The 16,272-nt window shown below is 39.8% G+C and overlaps 1 protein-coding gene across 1 annotated transcript in view; it reads right to left on the bottom strand.

The window, feature by feature from the left end:
• The window catches only part of LOC126412661 (putative helicase MOV-10), a 305,211-nt gene that overhangs the window by 108,918 nt on the left and 180,021 nt on the right, over positions 1-16,272 (bottom strand). Inside the window, exons 11-12 of the mRNA XM_050082363.1 lie at positions 14,971-15,121; positions 400-536 (exon numbers count right to left, since the gene is read on the bottom strand). Coding sequence (XP_049938320.1) covers positions 400-536; positions 14,971-15,121 — 288 coding nt within the window. The remainder of the gene's footprint in view (positions 1-399; positions 537-14,970; positions 15,122-16,272) is intronic.

The following is a 16,272-nucleotide window of genomic DNA, read 5'->3' as shown; positions in this document are numbered from 1 at the left end:
TTCCTCTCAGAGGAGTTGAATACTTTCAATTGTATAAATAGTATTTACATGCAAAAAAAAAAAAAAAAAATAAAAAAAAAAAAAAAAATAAAAAAAAATAGCAATATAATTTTTTATCTGTTAGACCTATTTTACATAATTGTTTCCCGCAATGTTATAAGGGGCAATGATCAATATGTAAAATATCCAAAACAAATCCTTGTATTTGTCCATGGAGAATAAATAAATAAATAAATGAAGAATTGTTTACCTCCTGGAGTACTTTTCAGTTCATTGTGTCTTGGTTGAAAGTAAATCAGGAAGAGAAGGTGACTGTTTTTTTATGTTATGTAGAAAACCAAAGCAAAAATAAGCTGAAAAAACACAAATGCAACCCTTGCAGCTTAATTAAATACTTACCCAGTCCAACTATCAGCATAGATACGGAAGATACTGTTTTTTGGCATGTGTTTCAAAAGTCGTTTAGTCAGAACATCAGCAGCTGAATTCGATGGAGTGCATGCCAAAATATGAGCATCAGGCCAATGTCTCCATAGCTGCAACATTTAACATGAACTAATTGGTAACCTAATACCCTATAAATAAGACTATAAGCACAGGTGTAAGCAGCACAGTTTTGACTCTTTCTGGTTAGTCAGTAAGGTCATTACACTGCAACAAGGGGTAACATTGTGTGATGATCAGAACTTCACTGTGTGTTAGATCTTATGCTGAATGTGGTACTACTTCACATGAAAACAAATCACTTATAATATGACCTTAGTTAAATTGCTCCTTTTTACCAAGTTTTCTTCATACATAGGCAATGATTAAATTTATCATCTCAATCTGATATCCTCTTCACAACCTCTGTTTCAAACATGCATTTATTTCTTTTATCTTCAGATTCACACTTGGTATAATTACAACATGAAGATGCAAGGACAGTGAGAAATGAAAGAAAAGTTGCACATTCTACACCTATAAAAACAGCTATTGTATAACAATAGTAACTGGATAACAGACTGATAAACTACTATTTACTCCAGAATTTTATTTATTTATTATGGTGTTTCAACTGCAAGATAAAATAAGTTTAAACAGTGAAACTTTTTGGCACAGAATATTTTAACAACTGTCCTATTCATCTTCATAAGGCGCAGCAAGCAATGACTGTACGTATGAGCTTGCTGCCCATACTTGAAGTAACTGTGAGTTACCAGTTATGTCAAACTATTATTGTAACTGAATTCACTTGACACTTGCCGTGTCACACTATTATTGTGCCTGAGTTCACTCATGACACTTGCCAAATATTTTTTGACAATATTATGTAACTGGATGAATAAAAATATCAACTCATGAAGCAGCAGCAGAACACACACACAAAAGGAGGTCATAATTAGACAAGCTTTTAGAGCCAGTGGCTCCTTCTTCAGGCAGAAGGGTTGAAGGGGAATGAAGAGCAGTGAAGGAAATGGATCGGAGAAGTCTAGGAAAAGGGGTAGATTTCAGGAAAGTCACTCAGAACTGCAGGTCAGGAGAGACTTACCAGATGGTAAGTCTCCCCAGACACGCAGTTCTGGGTAACTTTCCCAAAATCAACACCTTTTCTTAGATCTCTCCAGCCCTTTTCCTTCGCCCCTGATGAAGGAGCCACTGGCCCTGAAAGCTTGTCTAATTACAACCATCTTTATTTTATCAATCCAATTACATTATATTGCCAAACACTTTGATGTGCAATAGTCCCACAAAACAAGCATTTCTTCAGAATATTAATTTTTGTACTGTTGAAGTAAATGTAGACAATCTGTTATCAAGGTTTATACTGTCTTAGGTACAGAGTGGGGCATGGGTGGGGGGCAGTTGGCATGTTATACCTCGAGAAGACTAATATGACAGATGAGTGACGAGTGTAGATGCAATGAAGGAAGGACATGTTTCAAAGAGAAAGAGACTAGCAAAGTTACTGCCTCCAAGCACTGCTGGAGTTTAATCATGAAGCAAGCTATACAACAGTATTGTGAGTAGTCTTCCCTCTTATCTACCTATACTTTTCACTTGGTCTTTATGGCTCGAATGAAGCTGGTGAAATGTGTACCAATGTACCATCTTTGACCTGCTATCTCTGACATCTCTACTTTCATCCTTGTCTACACTTGTGCCTGCTACTGGTGGGTCTCTCTCATCCTGGGGTGTGAGTGACCTTCCCTTCCTTTTGAACCTTTCTCTCCTACCCAAAAAAGAAACTACCAGTTTTGAAAGTTATGTCGTGCATCACTTTACTTTTTATCTGTATATTGGCAGTAGTACACATTTCAAATGGTTCAAATGGCTCTATGCACAATGGTACTTAACATCTGAGGTCATCAGTCCCTTGGACGTACAATTACCGTATTTACTTGAATCTAAGCCGCACTTTTTTCCCAGTTTTTGTAATCCAAAAAACCGCCTGCGGCTTAGAATCGAGTGCAAAGTAAGTGGAAGTTCTGAAAAATGTTGGTAGGTGCCGCCACAACTAACTTCTGCTGTCGAACATATGTAGCGCTACACAGGCATGCTTTGCAGGCACAAAGATAAATACTGGCGCCAAAACCTCTGCGCCAGTAAATAAATTAAAAGAAAAGGTAGAAGAATGGAGACATTATGCCATGTAATCTTTCGTGTTTGCTGCTATCTCATTTAAATCCTGTTTGCCTAATACACTATGAAACTAGAGTGAGACAACAGCAAATGTGGAAGAATATACATATCATGTCATGTTTATATTTGTATTATTCTTATGCTGAATAGTGATACAGACAGAAATGAAGCACGGCAACTGACTAGATTTTTAAATCAAAGATGACTCTAATTTGCGTGCAGAATGTAATGTACTAAAGAGGTGTCTGCATTGATTTTCAAACAGAGAAAAATTTTCGCTAAACTCTCGTTCAGAACATCCTCTATCATATGCAGTCTATTATTTGGCTCTTGTTGATCATTATCAAAGAAAGCAGCAGTGTAAGTAACAACAAATAGCAGTATCTTGCCATTATTTTGCTTATGAGACAATTCCTCTTTTTTTTTTCAAGCCGCGGTAGTGCGCACAAAAGCAAGCCATGCCGCGAGTGGTGACAGGTCGTAAACACTCATCAGAATGCAACAAACAATGCATGACACATTAAAATAATGCAGTTTCAGCTTAGAGTGACGTAAACACCTATAGCAAAGAGAACTGCAATTATCAGATCAAAACAAAATAAGCAATCGATTCAAACCAGACGAAACACTTGAAAAAGGAAGGGTACCCGTACAAATAAGGACGGAGTGCCTGACACATAGCAATGGCTACTTGGTAAAGCTTAACTGTTAAGCTTTTGTTCGATTTGGAGGTGCGGTCTAAAACTTTTCTCTCCCCTTGAATTTCGAGTCTCAAATTTCAGGTGCGGCTTAGATTCGGAAAATTTTTTTTCCCTTGATTTCGAGTCTCATTTTTCAGGTGCGGCTTAGATTCGAGTGCGGCTTAGATTTGAGTAAGTACTTAAACCTAACTAACCTAAGGACATCATACCTACTCATGCCCGAGACAGGATTCGAACCTGCGATCATAGCAGGAGAGCACGGAGGATGAGGCAGAACAGTGATTTTGTTTTTTGTGCAATAGTCGTGCATCAACAAGGATGAATGTGCACGTGCATCACGTGCATTACCGTGACGCAAGAGCCACGAATTGTCTCGCCACATTCCAACTCGTTTCCTTCTCACATTTTTTTGCAGGTGTTTCAAGACATTCCGATAGTACCATTGATTAAATGTTTGTCCCTGTGGCATGAATTCATGACGAACTAATCCTTCAAAGTCAAAGAAAACTATCAGCATGGCTTTGACATTTGACCTGACCTGGTAAGCTTTTTTTGGTCTTGGAGAACCTTTCCTGGCCCATTGTGAAGATTGAACCTTGGTCTCAACATCATAAACCCAATCCCACATCTCTTCATCAGTTATGATTATCTTAAGTAACATCTCGTTCTCACTTTCATTATCCAAAAGCTTCTCACATATTGCGATGCAAAGTCTTTGGGTTAAGCACTCATCACCGTAGGCTTCCTGCATTGTTTGATATGTCTCTGTAAAGATTTTCTTGAGTTTCACACAAAACTTAATGCAGACGCATTGCTCCTTTATCTCTGCCATCTCGAAATTCACAAAATGTGTGACAGCACTGAACAATAACTAACAGACATACAACAATGAAACTTATGCATCAAATACAGGTATATGCAGGGATGCTGACCACATTTTGCTCCAACACACCATCAGTGCGAAATTACTAATCATCCAGAATTTTCTGAACAGTTCTCATATATCATAACATTTCTGTTATATTACATAATGATATCTTTTCATCAGTGAGGAATAAGTAACACAATCAAATACCTTGGAGAGGCCCATTTAAAAAATAGAAAGTGTAATTTTTCTTGTTGCTATCATAACATGAGCAATAGAACATAGTACCACTATTTTGATAAACTACTCACATTTGTGCACTAATGCCTGACCTTTCAATGGTTCACTAAGTTAAGACATGAGAGAAAGAGTTAAGACATATGACATGGAAGAAAGAGTTGACACAGGAGAAATTCATTTGAGATGAAATTTGTTCGGATACATTTCTTCTGAGAATAGCTGAAGAAAATTACTCCTGTTGTGCTTGAAAGCAGATCCAGAGCTGCACACCAAGAAAAATTTTGTTGACTGAAGACAAAACTGCCTACCCCAGAAAGAAATCAGTGGCAAGCTGCCATTCATCACAGTGAACAGAAATTCTCTCTAGTAGTCATCCTCTGTCCTAGACTCACTCAATGACAACACTTTCTTGCACAATTCAGTGTCATCAGCAAACAGTTGCAGATTGCTGTTCACACTGTCAATCAGATCATTTATGAATATAGAGAATAATAGTTCTATTACTTAAGAACTCTTCAAGCCATTCACATATCTGAGAACTCATTCCACATGCTCAGACCTTCCTTAATAGTCTGCAAAGAGACACCGTGTCAAACATTCTCCTGAAATCTAGGAATATAGTGTCTGGCTGTGGTCCTTCATCCATGGTGCACAGGATTTCATGCAAGAAAAAGGTAAGCTGAGTTTCACATGAGTGATGCTTTCTAAATTTGGGGTGATTTGTAAACAGAAGCTTTTCTGTCTTACAGAAACTCACTACATTCAAACTTAGGATATGTTCAATAATTCTGCAGCAAACATATTAAGGATATTAATCTCTAATTTTGTTGGTCCAGTCTTTCACTCTTCTTATATACAGGAATCAACTACCCTTTTCTTTCTATTTCTTAAGACTTCGTCCTGGGTGAGAGATCCGCAATAAATGCCAGCTAAATAAGGAGTCAATGCTGAAGAGTACTATCCGTAAAACTGAGCTGGGATTCCATATGGTCCCGGAGACTTATTTATCTTGAACTCTTTCAATTGCTTCTAATGCCAGCAATACTTACTTCTACATCCTCTTTTCAAGAGTCTGTGTGACAGTCAAAACAACTATACGGGAGAATGGAGCTAGCTGGCACAGATTTTGGTTTTTGAATTTTCTATTGTTTCATGCAATATCTGGACAGATTCTGGTTAATACAATGAATAGCATGTTAAGATAAATTAATTCAGTGCATGTCTAGGTAACCCCCAACCACTTTTCCTAACAGCTTGCAACTATGCCAATTAATCTCAGGTGTGATGTTCGTTGGCATAAGCTGCTGATATCCATAGGCATACTTATGAAGAACATAGCAATTATTGAGCACAAACATTTCATTTTATCAAAATTTGAGGAAACTTCCTTTTTAAAGAATAAAGTGTTCAAAATAAATTCCTTGTGAAGAAATTACACTTGAACACAGATACATTCTGATTAAATGTATAAACAACACTATGAACTTCAATGTCTGAACCAACACTGAACCCATCCAGAAAAATAAGAACTACTTATTATTACAGGTTACTTATTATTATAGCTAACTACAGTTATTCAAACAGAATGAACTTAATGTTTTAAATCACCCACATGTGTAGGACATGGTGCTCATTTACTTGAACAGGTGGATTCAGTTTCCAAACAATTTTACTTTGGTTGTATCAAACTGTATCATCCTCATCTGAATACCTGCAGATTTCTCCGTTTTTGATCATGGTGGACAAATGAGTCCTATTGCCATCTGTTATGAAATATTCCCAGGGAAATGGCGGACAGTATATTTCAACAAAACAAAGTCATTTGCGTGATATTCAGGGTGATTAAGAGGCCCTTGATACTGTCAGGGATTTCTTGCTGATCTTGTTTGATGTGATCTGTTGGCATCTTTTCAGTGTTCCTCAGGATTCATGGAAAATTTCAAATGAGAACCCACACATCCTGCTAGGTAGGAGGCTGAGGGTGCAAATTCTTTGCCATGGAGATGTTATTCAGCCACAATCATTAAGGAAGGCCAAGCTGCCATCATTTCTGGCATAGGTAATATCTGACACACCGTCATCAGAACCTGTAGAAGAAAATTCAAACTGACATTTTCTGAGAAGTTAGCATAGCAGTAAACCTTATTTTTCGGCCATGGTCAGATTGCTGTTGTGGCCTGATTATGGGGAAAGGGCGAATTTATTCTGGGGTTATGTGTAAATACTCATTTTTTACAGAAACAAATTTCTTTTTTAATGAACAGCAATTGAGGATTTAGCGGGTATAAGTGTGGCACAATCTGTCATAGGTATGCCAACTGACCCCATACCTAACCATGCCAACAAGCCCCATGGTGATATCAAAAGCAAAATGGATACCACCAATACCATAAAATAGAAACAAAAGATTATGATGTATGCCTGCAACCACACTTAACCACTCTTTTAAGAACTGTCCTCAGTAGCTCCATAATTCGATCTACAGGCAAAACAGAACAAACAAATATATGACAAAGCAACTCAACAATCAGAAAAATGATGAAACAGAGTCCTTCCTTCATGATACTTCCAAGATGACTTAAGTTACGCTGGATGGTGCACTTTTATGCACTCTCCTCACTACTATGATGACAGCCCTCTAATACCACAGTGGCAGGAAACAGAATCCGTGTGACAACTAGACCTGATCTCCAATATGCCTATACAATGCTCCAGTGTGAATTACCTTTTAAATGTGAAATTTAAAACTTCAGGTTTTCTTTTCTGTCTTCCATTATCATAACAGATGAGTGACTTGACTGACTCAGTGATTTTTCATGGGCCCAGAATTTTCTTGGGTTCTCAGCAACATTTTTCACTAGTACACAATGGTGGTCGCTTTTGTATGCTTCGTGCATCAGTTATTTTATAGATGCACAAATTTCTAGTAACTTCTGACTTTCAACATTTCTGTATTATTCTGTTTTGAACCAAGAGTGCAACAATCTCTGTTTCCTCAGCATTTCCCAAATTTTGTTCTTAAACAATGGTGGGCCATCTCCATCCTTAATTCAATTACTCAGCACATACTTCTCCAGAGAGCAATTTAGTATCAGTTTAAACTTTCCCATGATCCCTCCATATCCAGCCCTACCCAAAATCCTGGCCCCTCGGTCATTGCCTTGTGGATGACACAGGTGCAAGACCTGTGCCACCACCTCCTACCGCAATCCAATCACAAGCACTTCCTACCCAATAAAAGGCAAGGCCACATGTGAAAGCAGTCAAGATATATATCAGCAACACTGCAGTTAGTGTACAGCGTTATATGCTGGTATGACAAGTAACCAACTCTCTGCTCGCATGAATGGCTGCCACCAAACTGTGGCAAACAGCAAACTTGATCGTTCAGTTGCAGATAAGCTGTACATCACAATACAAATTACATCAACAGCTGCTTCACTACATGGGACATTTGGATACTCTCTTCCAGCATAACTTTCTGTCAACTACGCAGGTGGAAATTTTCTCTGCAGCATATCCTGTGCACTTGCAATCCCCCTGGCCTAAACCTCCACTACCTTGTTGCCTACTGCCTAACCTTACCTTTTCCCTTCTGTCCACACTACTCCTTCCCTATCCAGATCTTGTACTGCCTTCTCCCACCACTTGTCCCCCCCCCCCCTCCATCTTTGTGGACACCCTCTCTTTTTCCCTCTCATCACCCTCCCCCCCCCCCCAAAAATCCCTTACTCTCCCCCTCTTCACCACCAACTTTATCTCCTTTCCTCCCCTACCTCCTTATCTTTGTCCCTTTCATGCTTTACCCTCTGAACTCCTTTCATCTTTTTGTCCCCTCCCCCCCTATCTCTGTCCACCTTGCTGTCCTCTAGAGATAAATGGTTGCCTTTCTCTTGTTTTCACACATACTGGAAATAAATAATGTCCATGCGAACAACCAGTTATCTGTTCTTTCAATCGTAAAGTCTCCTAGCCTCCTTGATGGATTTAAACTTCAGTAACCATTGCAACTATGGTGATATTGAGATCAGTAATACCCGTCTCTATACTGACACTGTCAGTAAGGTCAGGCCTTTTTGTAGCTAGAAGGTCTACAATACAAGGTGTCCAGTGAAGGAGTCACTGATTTCAAAATTAACCCTCAAGCGGGTGCACATATGCATAATGTGTGCTAATCACAAATAACATTGTCTTGTACCATTCCATTGCTATTTTACAAATGCAAGACCATACCTACCTATACCGTCATTATTGCTTCAGCTAACTCTGTAATAAGTTGTGCTGTCATATGTCCACATGGGCAGCAGTATTATAAAATAAACAGTGAACTAGTTGAGAAAAAATTTACGGTCTGTGAAAGAAAAGTGACTCCTGTTCCAAGCTAGCAGCACAGTGCCACAAAGAGGCAGTTAACTAAGAGATGATTAGTAATCAAATACGTTTTGACAAGGACCTTATGTAACTGCACTGTTTGAAGCTTTGAGTGGTCTTTACTGTGGGTAACACTAGTATGCGGCAACAGAGTGATGAAAGGAAAAGTTAAGGTTTTTTGTTGTTTTATTAATCAGTGAGTTAGCTCATATAATGTAAGTTTATATTATTGTTGTTTAATTACATTAAGATTAAACATGTTTGTCTTGATAACACAAAGACAGCTATTCTTTACAACTGTACATAGTGCACCACACCCACTCATGTTATGAAAAACTGTTACCCACTCGATGGTTAAACAGCTCGAAAACTAAGATCTATAGACAAGTGCAACAAACAGCGTGTTTACTCACGAAAGCTGTAATGATTTTATACAGCACTTATACAGAAATTTCGGAACAGTTCATAAAGCAGCTAACAGATGGTGCTGTAATTGCAATACGTGGTGCCTACAAACAGTGCACAGCAGCTCAATAGCATTCAGTTCCACCATTGAAACATGAAAGGAAGTTAGTGAACCGAAAGAATAGGCTGAAATCACATACTTCATTGAACAACGTGTTATGTAGTGCTGGAATACAAGATGTTAGAAACAGTCATATAGTAAGAAGGTACACTTTTCATATATGATTTACTGTTCCAAAAGGACCCAATGCAAAATTCCTTCACAAGATCTTCGTCAAATTCAAACAGACAGTCTGGACGGCTGATGATCTAGCGGGGAATGTTAGCCACAGACGTCTATAGTTACTTCTGAAAACACTGCCATGGTTTCTGGACATTCAGCAAATTCAAGGTAATCTGTCCAAAGAATTGCAGCAGAGAACAATTGAAGTATTACTGCATGCAGAAAATACTCCAACACAGTCTGCACATTTCCAATCGAAATCCATAGCATTCCTGCATGAGCTATGTGATAGAGGGCCGACTTCGTGAACAAATCCTCACAGCGACTGATAATGAAGGATTTGATGTTGGTTGCATTTAGTTTACAAATGAAGCACAGTTTCACATGAATGAAATCATGATAAAACAGAACTGACAATTTTGGGGCTCCATAAATTTCCATTTGTGTTAAGCAAAACCACTGTATTCTCCAAAGACATTGTTTGGGCAGTGGTATGTACCACCGGAATTAATGGCTCCTTTTTCATGCAAGAAACCATTAGCACTGAATGTTACACTGCAGAGTGAAAACTTCATTCTGGAAATACCCCCCAGGCTGTGGCTAAGCCATGTCTCCTCAATATCCTTTCTTCCAGGGGTGCTACTTCTGCAAAGTTCACAGGAGAGCTTCTGTGAAGTTTGGAAGGTAGGAGATGAGGTACAGGCAGAAGTAAAGCTGTGAGGATGGGTCATGAGTTGTGCTTGGGTAGCTCAGTTGGTAGAGCACTTGCCTGCGAAAGGCAAAATTCCCAAGTTCAAGTCTCGGTCCAGCACAAAGTTTTAATCTGCCAGGAAGTTTCAGATTCTCACAGTGATTGATAATGAAGGATTTGATGTTGGTTGCACTTGTTTACAAATGAAGCACAGTTCCACATGAATGAAATCATAAACAAACAGAACTGACAATTTGGGGCTCCATAAATTTTCATTTGTGTGAAGCAAAACCTCTGTATTCTCCCAAAGATACTGTTTGGGCTGTGGTATGTAGCAGAGGAATTAATGGCCCCATTTTCATGCAAGAAACCATTACTACTGAATGTCACACTGCAATTTTTAGCAGTTTGTTGCCACACAGCTAGCGTTGGAGGATCGACCAGACACCAAGTGCTTTACGCAAAATGCGCCAGGACACAATAAACATACTTTTGTTGCACTCAGTGTATTGACCCTAGTTTTCCAGATATTTAATATTGAAACTAAGCATTCCTTCTCTGGACACTATGTATTTCCATTGCATGTGGGTTGCTGAACTAGCTGCTTAAGACAGTTTCAGAAAATGTGTTCACAGCTACTTCACAAGACTCTGTCCACAGCACCTGCAACATATCCACAGGTGTCCCACTCTATAGTCTTAGTGAAGGAACTTCTGGCAGAATGTAAATAATTTAGGAATAAAGAAAACCACTCGCCGAATAGTTGAAGCACTGAGTTGTTGACAGACACACACAAAAAAGGAATGAAAAGTTTGCTAGTTTTCAGAAGAAATAATTTGAGAAGTTAAGAGTACACACACACACACACACACACACCTGTGTGGGTACAGTAGAGGGAGAAACTGGCAGCAAACAAGAGAAGGGTAGCTAGTGGCTCATGAGGAGGCAGCAGAATATGAATACAGGAGGAGGGGGGTCACAGGTGCAGAGACTAGGCCAGGCTTAAGACACATGGAGTAGCACACTAAGAAGATACGAAAGTGATGTGGAGGCATGAACTGGCAGGGGGTGACAGGATGGAAGAACGCAAAACTGTCAGGTTAAGTGTGTGGGGACAGTGGGTTAGTGGAAGTTTAGGCTCGGAGGATTATGGGAATGAAGGATGTGATGCAAGAATAGCTCCCATCCAGATAGTTCAGGAAAGTTTGTGCTGGAGGAAAGGAGCCAGATGGATGGAGCCAACAGAGGTACGGAGGTCAACGTTCAGAAAAGTGGTACATTGAGATGAGGAGAACCAAGTGAAATAGCCATTGAACTCAGCAGCATGGTGTGTCACTGGATGGTCAACTGTGTTCCTGGCCCCAGTTTGGGAGTGGCCATTCATTCCGGCAGATAGATGGTTGGTGGTCACAACCACATAGAATGCTGTGCAGTAATTGCAGAAGATCTGGTATATACAACATGGCTGCTTTCACTGGTGGCCATACCTTTGATGTGATAGGATAAGCCTATGACAGGACTGGAGTAAGATCCGCTGGGTGAGCGAATCGGGCATATCTTGCGCCTTGGTCTGCCACAGAGATATGACCCCTGTGGCAAGGGGTTGGGATTAGGAGTGGCATAGGGAGGCACAAGATGTTATGTAGAGTGGATGGTCAACAGGACACCACTTGAGGTGGGGTGGAAGGATATTGGGTATGATGCTCCTCCTCTTTGAGCATGACGATAGACAATCAAAGACCTGGATCAGTTCAGTTACTCCAGTTTGGAGTAATACTGGTTGAGGAGGGGGTGCGATCCTCTGCAGCTGATTCTTGGGGATGTGTGAGGATTTGGGGCAGGGTATATCTGTTCATGGACTAAGTTTGCAAGGGAGGGCCTGTCTACAAAGGCCTTAGTGAAACCTTCAAACAGTGGAAACACCAGGTACAAATATCAACATAACAGGAAAATATAGATTCCTACTGACCATTAAGAAGACATGTCAAGTTGCAGACAGGCACAATTAAAAAGACACTCAGATATTGCTGTTGGCCACAGCCTTTGACAGTAAAAACACACACACACACACACACACACACACACACACACACACCTCAAGCACACATGGCCACCAACTCCAGCATCTTGGGCTGGAATAACATTCCAGCCTGAGATGCTGGAACTGGCGGTAATGTGTGCATGAGGTGTGCTTGCTTGGGTGTGCGTGTGTGTGTCTCTTTACTGATGAAGGCTGTGGCTGAAAGCTATATGTGATATATATGAGTGTCTTTTAATAGTGCCTGTCTGCAACTTGACATGTGTTCTTTACAGTAAGTAGCAATCTGTCTTTTCCTACATTGTTGTTAGTGGCACCTCCAGCATACTGGGCAAGGGAATTCTCATGACAGCAGGTATGCCATCCACAGTTGGCCAAGTTATATGGGAGTAATTTTTTGGTATGAAAGGGGTAACATCTGTCAAAATGCAGGTACTCTTGGCACTCAGTGGGCTTAATATGGACAGAAATGTGGCTGGAGTCATCAGAGAGGTGGAGGTCAACATTCAGAAAAATGGCTCATTGAGATGAGGAGAACCAAGTGAAGCAGATAGAAGTTGTATACACCAATATCCCTGATGCTTGCTCCTATCAAACACTACCTCTGCCAACATCCTTTGAACTCCAAACCTTCAGTCCTTAGACACCTTACCATCTATATCGTCACACACAACTGCCTCTCCTTTGAGGTAAAGAAATCTGTGGAACAGCCATGGACCACCACAGGCACCCTTCTGTGTCAGCCTGTTTACGGGCCATTTAGGAAAAAGACCTGTTCTGTTTCAGGTTCACTGATGATGTCTTTATGAACTAGACTCAGGGCCAAGATACCCTATCCTTATTCTTTCATAACCTCAACACCTTTTCTCCTGTCCGATTCCCCTGTCCTAGCCAAACCAACATGCCACCTTCCTGGATGTTGAGCTCTGCCTCTCTGATACCTCTGTCCACACATTTGTCATTATTATGCTGACAAACCACTGACTGTACCTCTGTTTTAACACCGTCACTTCTTCCACATCGTTCCTAGACAGCCTGCCCATCTGTGGACAGTGTATCTGCAGTGGTAAAAATTCCCTTGCCCCATATGCTGAAGGTCTCATAAGGCCTTTACTAACAGGCACTACTGCCCACCTATAACCTCCCCCACCCCCACCCCCACCCCCCAAAAAAAAAGTCTAGTCTACAAACAGATTGTCCTTGCCATATCCTCACACAACCACCTTCAGAATTAACCACAAAAGAGTTCTCACCTCATCACACAATATCACCCTGGACTAGGGCAACTGAAACATATTGCCTATCAGCATTCCCAGAAATAAGGGATATCCTTCCCACCCCTCCTAAAGCTGTATTCCACTGCCCACACAACATACATAACATCCTAGTTCATCCTATGCCACTTCCACTCCCACCAAATCCTTGCCAGAAGGGTCATATCCCTGTGGAAGGGCCAGATGCAAGTTCTGCCCAATTCAGCCACCGACCACATTCTACTCCAGTCCTGTTACAGGCTGGCTCATCTTATTCCATAAGAGGCAAGGCCACTTGTGAGAACAACCATGCCACATACTAGCTCTGCCGCATTTATTGCACAGGATTTTACATGAGATGACCAGACCAGCTAAACACCTGTAATCCTACTGGTCTCAATCTCCACTAACCCACTGTTCCCACACCCTCTATGCAACAGTTTTGCTTTCCTCCATCTCTCATTCCCTCCCAGTCCATCCCTCCACATCATCTTCATCATGTGCCACACCTCATTTGCTAAAGTAGCTGCTAGTCGCATGCCTAGCCCTTGAACCTGCTACCTCTTCCTCTTGCATTCCTATCATGCACAACTGCTGCCTCCCTCTGAGCAGCTACCACTTCCCAACCACTCTTCCTCCGTCTACCCACCCCAACTGATACAACCCCCAACCCAGTCCACCTATGTCATTGTGTACTCAGCCTGCACAGCTTTCTGTGTGTGTGTGTGTGTGTGTGTGTGTGTGTGTGTGTGTGTAATATAGCTTGTCAAAGGAATTCTTCTGTAAACTAGCAAAGCTTTCATTCTCTTTGTATGTCTGTTAACAGTTCAACACTTCTGCTGTTCAGTATGTGGTCCTCAGTCTATACTCAGTAGGTCACAGATGCCTCTAACTAATATTGCATGATAGGAGTACTTCTTTGCTACTGTGTATATACTTTCTTGGAATTATTCTACAACTGCTACAGCAGAACTGTGTAGCCATTAAAACATCTGATGAGTCACCTGAGTTCACCTTGGCCAGTTAATCACATCCAGATAACTTTACAGTCAGATGATTCAGCAGTACAGCGATAACAAAAGCTGCTTCAGCATGTAAAGCAAAGAGCACATCTGCAGCAGTGAAAGTTTAAACAAGTGTCTAAGATTTAGGTGATGAAATACAGAGCAATCCTGATGAGTTACTCTGCACTTGTACTCAACATAATTTCTTTTATTACGTCATCCATTGTTCCACTTTCAGTAAATCAGTCATAACAAATGCCGCCTCAGCTCGGACTGCAAAGAGCATGTCTGTAGCAGCAGAAGGGTAAACTATCAGAATAATTTATTTTATTTCATCATACATTTTTTTCATCTTCTTCATTATTTGTGAAACTAGAAGGCATTTAAATTTGTTCTACTGTGGTGGGTGCTGGTTTTGTGTCTCTCTTGGCTATAATAATAAAAAACATTAAACAAAGAATTTCAACAGTTACTTTTATTAGTACATTGTCACCAACCTGTAGTATGCTCTCTACTATTGTGACAGTTTTGCCTGTGCCGGGTGGTCCAAACACTACATATGGAGATGGAAAGAAAGAACCAGAAACAATATTGCACACTGCAGTTTTCTGTTCTTCATTTGTTTCAATTAAATAATTGAACCAGGATCTGAAAATGGATATACTTAATTCTTAACTTTCTTCCATGTGGTAAGATACATGACAAAAAAAGTAAAAAAATAATAGTAAGCTCAATTAACTTGAGTGATTTTTAACATAAAAGCAGTTGATACAAAATGCAACTTAAAACATAAGAAAGCGCAATGTCTTTTTGGCTCAGTGCACCTATTGAACTATATAGTTTAAACAAGTGTCTAAGATTTAAGTGATGAAATGCAGAGCAATCCTGATAAGCTACTCTGCACTTGTACTCAAGGACGATACTTCAAGCACAATAACGTCAAACACTGCTGTTCTTGCCTGTTTACAGATGTGCAGAAAACAAATTTGATTACACAGTTCACTGACATCAAGTTAAAACATTTTTCAGTCTATTTTTTTTTTAATTTTTGTATCTGAGATGCACAAAAAATACTTTATTTGGAATGTACATCTTGAATGCTTAAAAGTGGTGGCATCTGTGTAAGTTAACGGTAAATTGCCCTACAATTAGTAAAAATTTAATATAAGCTGCCTTTAAAAAGCGTTTTAAAAAGGGTCAATATGTACTCAATGTTTCAGAAAAAGCACCATTATTCGTGTTTCCTGTGGAGTAATCATAAAAACAATATATGTTACTATGATATAAAATAAAATGGGAGTGTATGGGCAACCAAAATTTGCACCGCATAACTCAACTTTCAATGTTACTGTAACTTTTAAATAACTTAAATGACAGCAGCAACTCCATCAAAGAGTTGAAAGAATTTTTATGGTATGCCCCAGTATTTACTGCAGGGCTAACAAATGATGCTATGGCTTGTGTCTCAGTGTGGGGTGAGGAAAATTAATTTTAGATGTAAACTGTACAACTATCATGTCCTGATAAGTGATAGTTGTAGAATGTTGAACACCAAACAAAGGCACTTCAGATGAATTTAAATGAAAGCACAAAATTAGAGCTAAAAAATAACCATTAGAACTAAAAAAACAAATCACTTAGTCAGGAAGTACAAACATAAAATATAAAATTAAAAGTAGACAGTGGCTGGAGAGTATTTACCTTCAGGAGGAGATAATCTAAGTTCAGCCCATAGCCAAATATAAACCTATAAAAAAACTATCCTAGCTTTTCAAACTTTCATTCCTTCCTTGGGGACA

This window comes from Schistocerca serialis, chromosome 7 (genome assembly GCF_023864345.2).
Source record: "Schistocerca serialis cubense isolate TAMUIC-IGC-003099 chromosome 7, iqSchSeri2.2, whole genome shotgun sequence".
Lineage (NCBI taxonomy): Eukaryota > Metazoa > Arthropoda > Insecta > Orthoptera > Acrididae > Schistocerca > Schistocerca serialis.
This window is presented reverse-complemented; position numbering and strand designations above follow the sequence as displayed.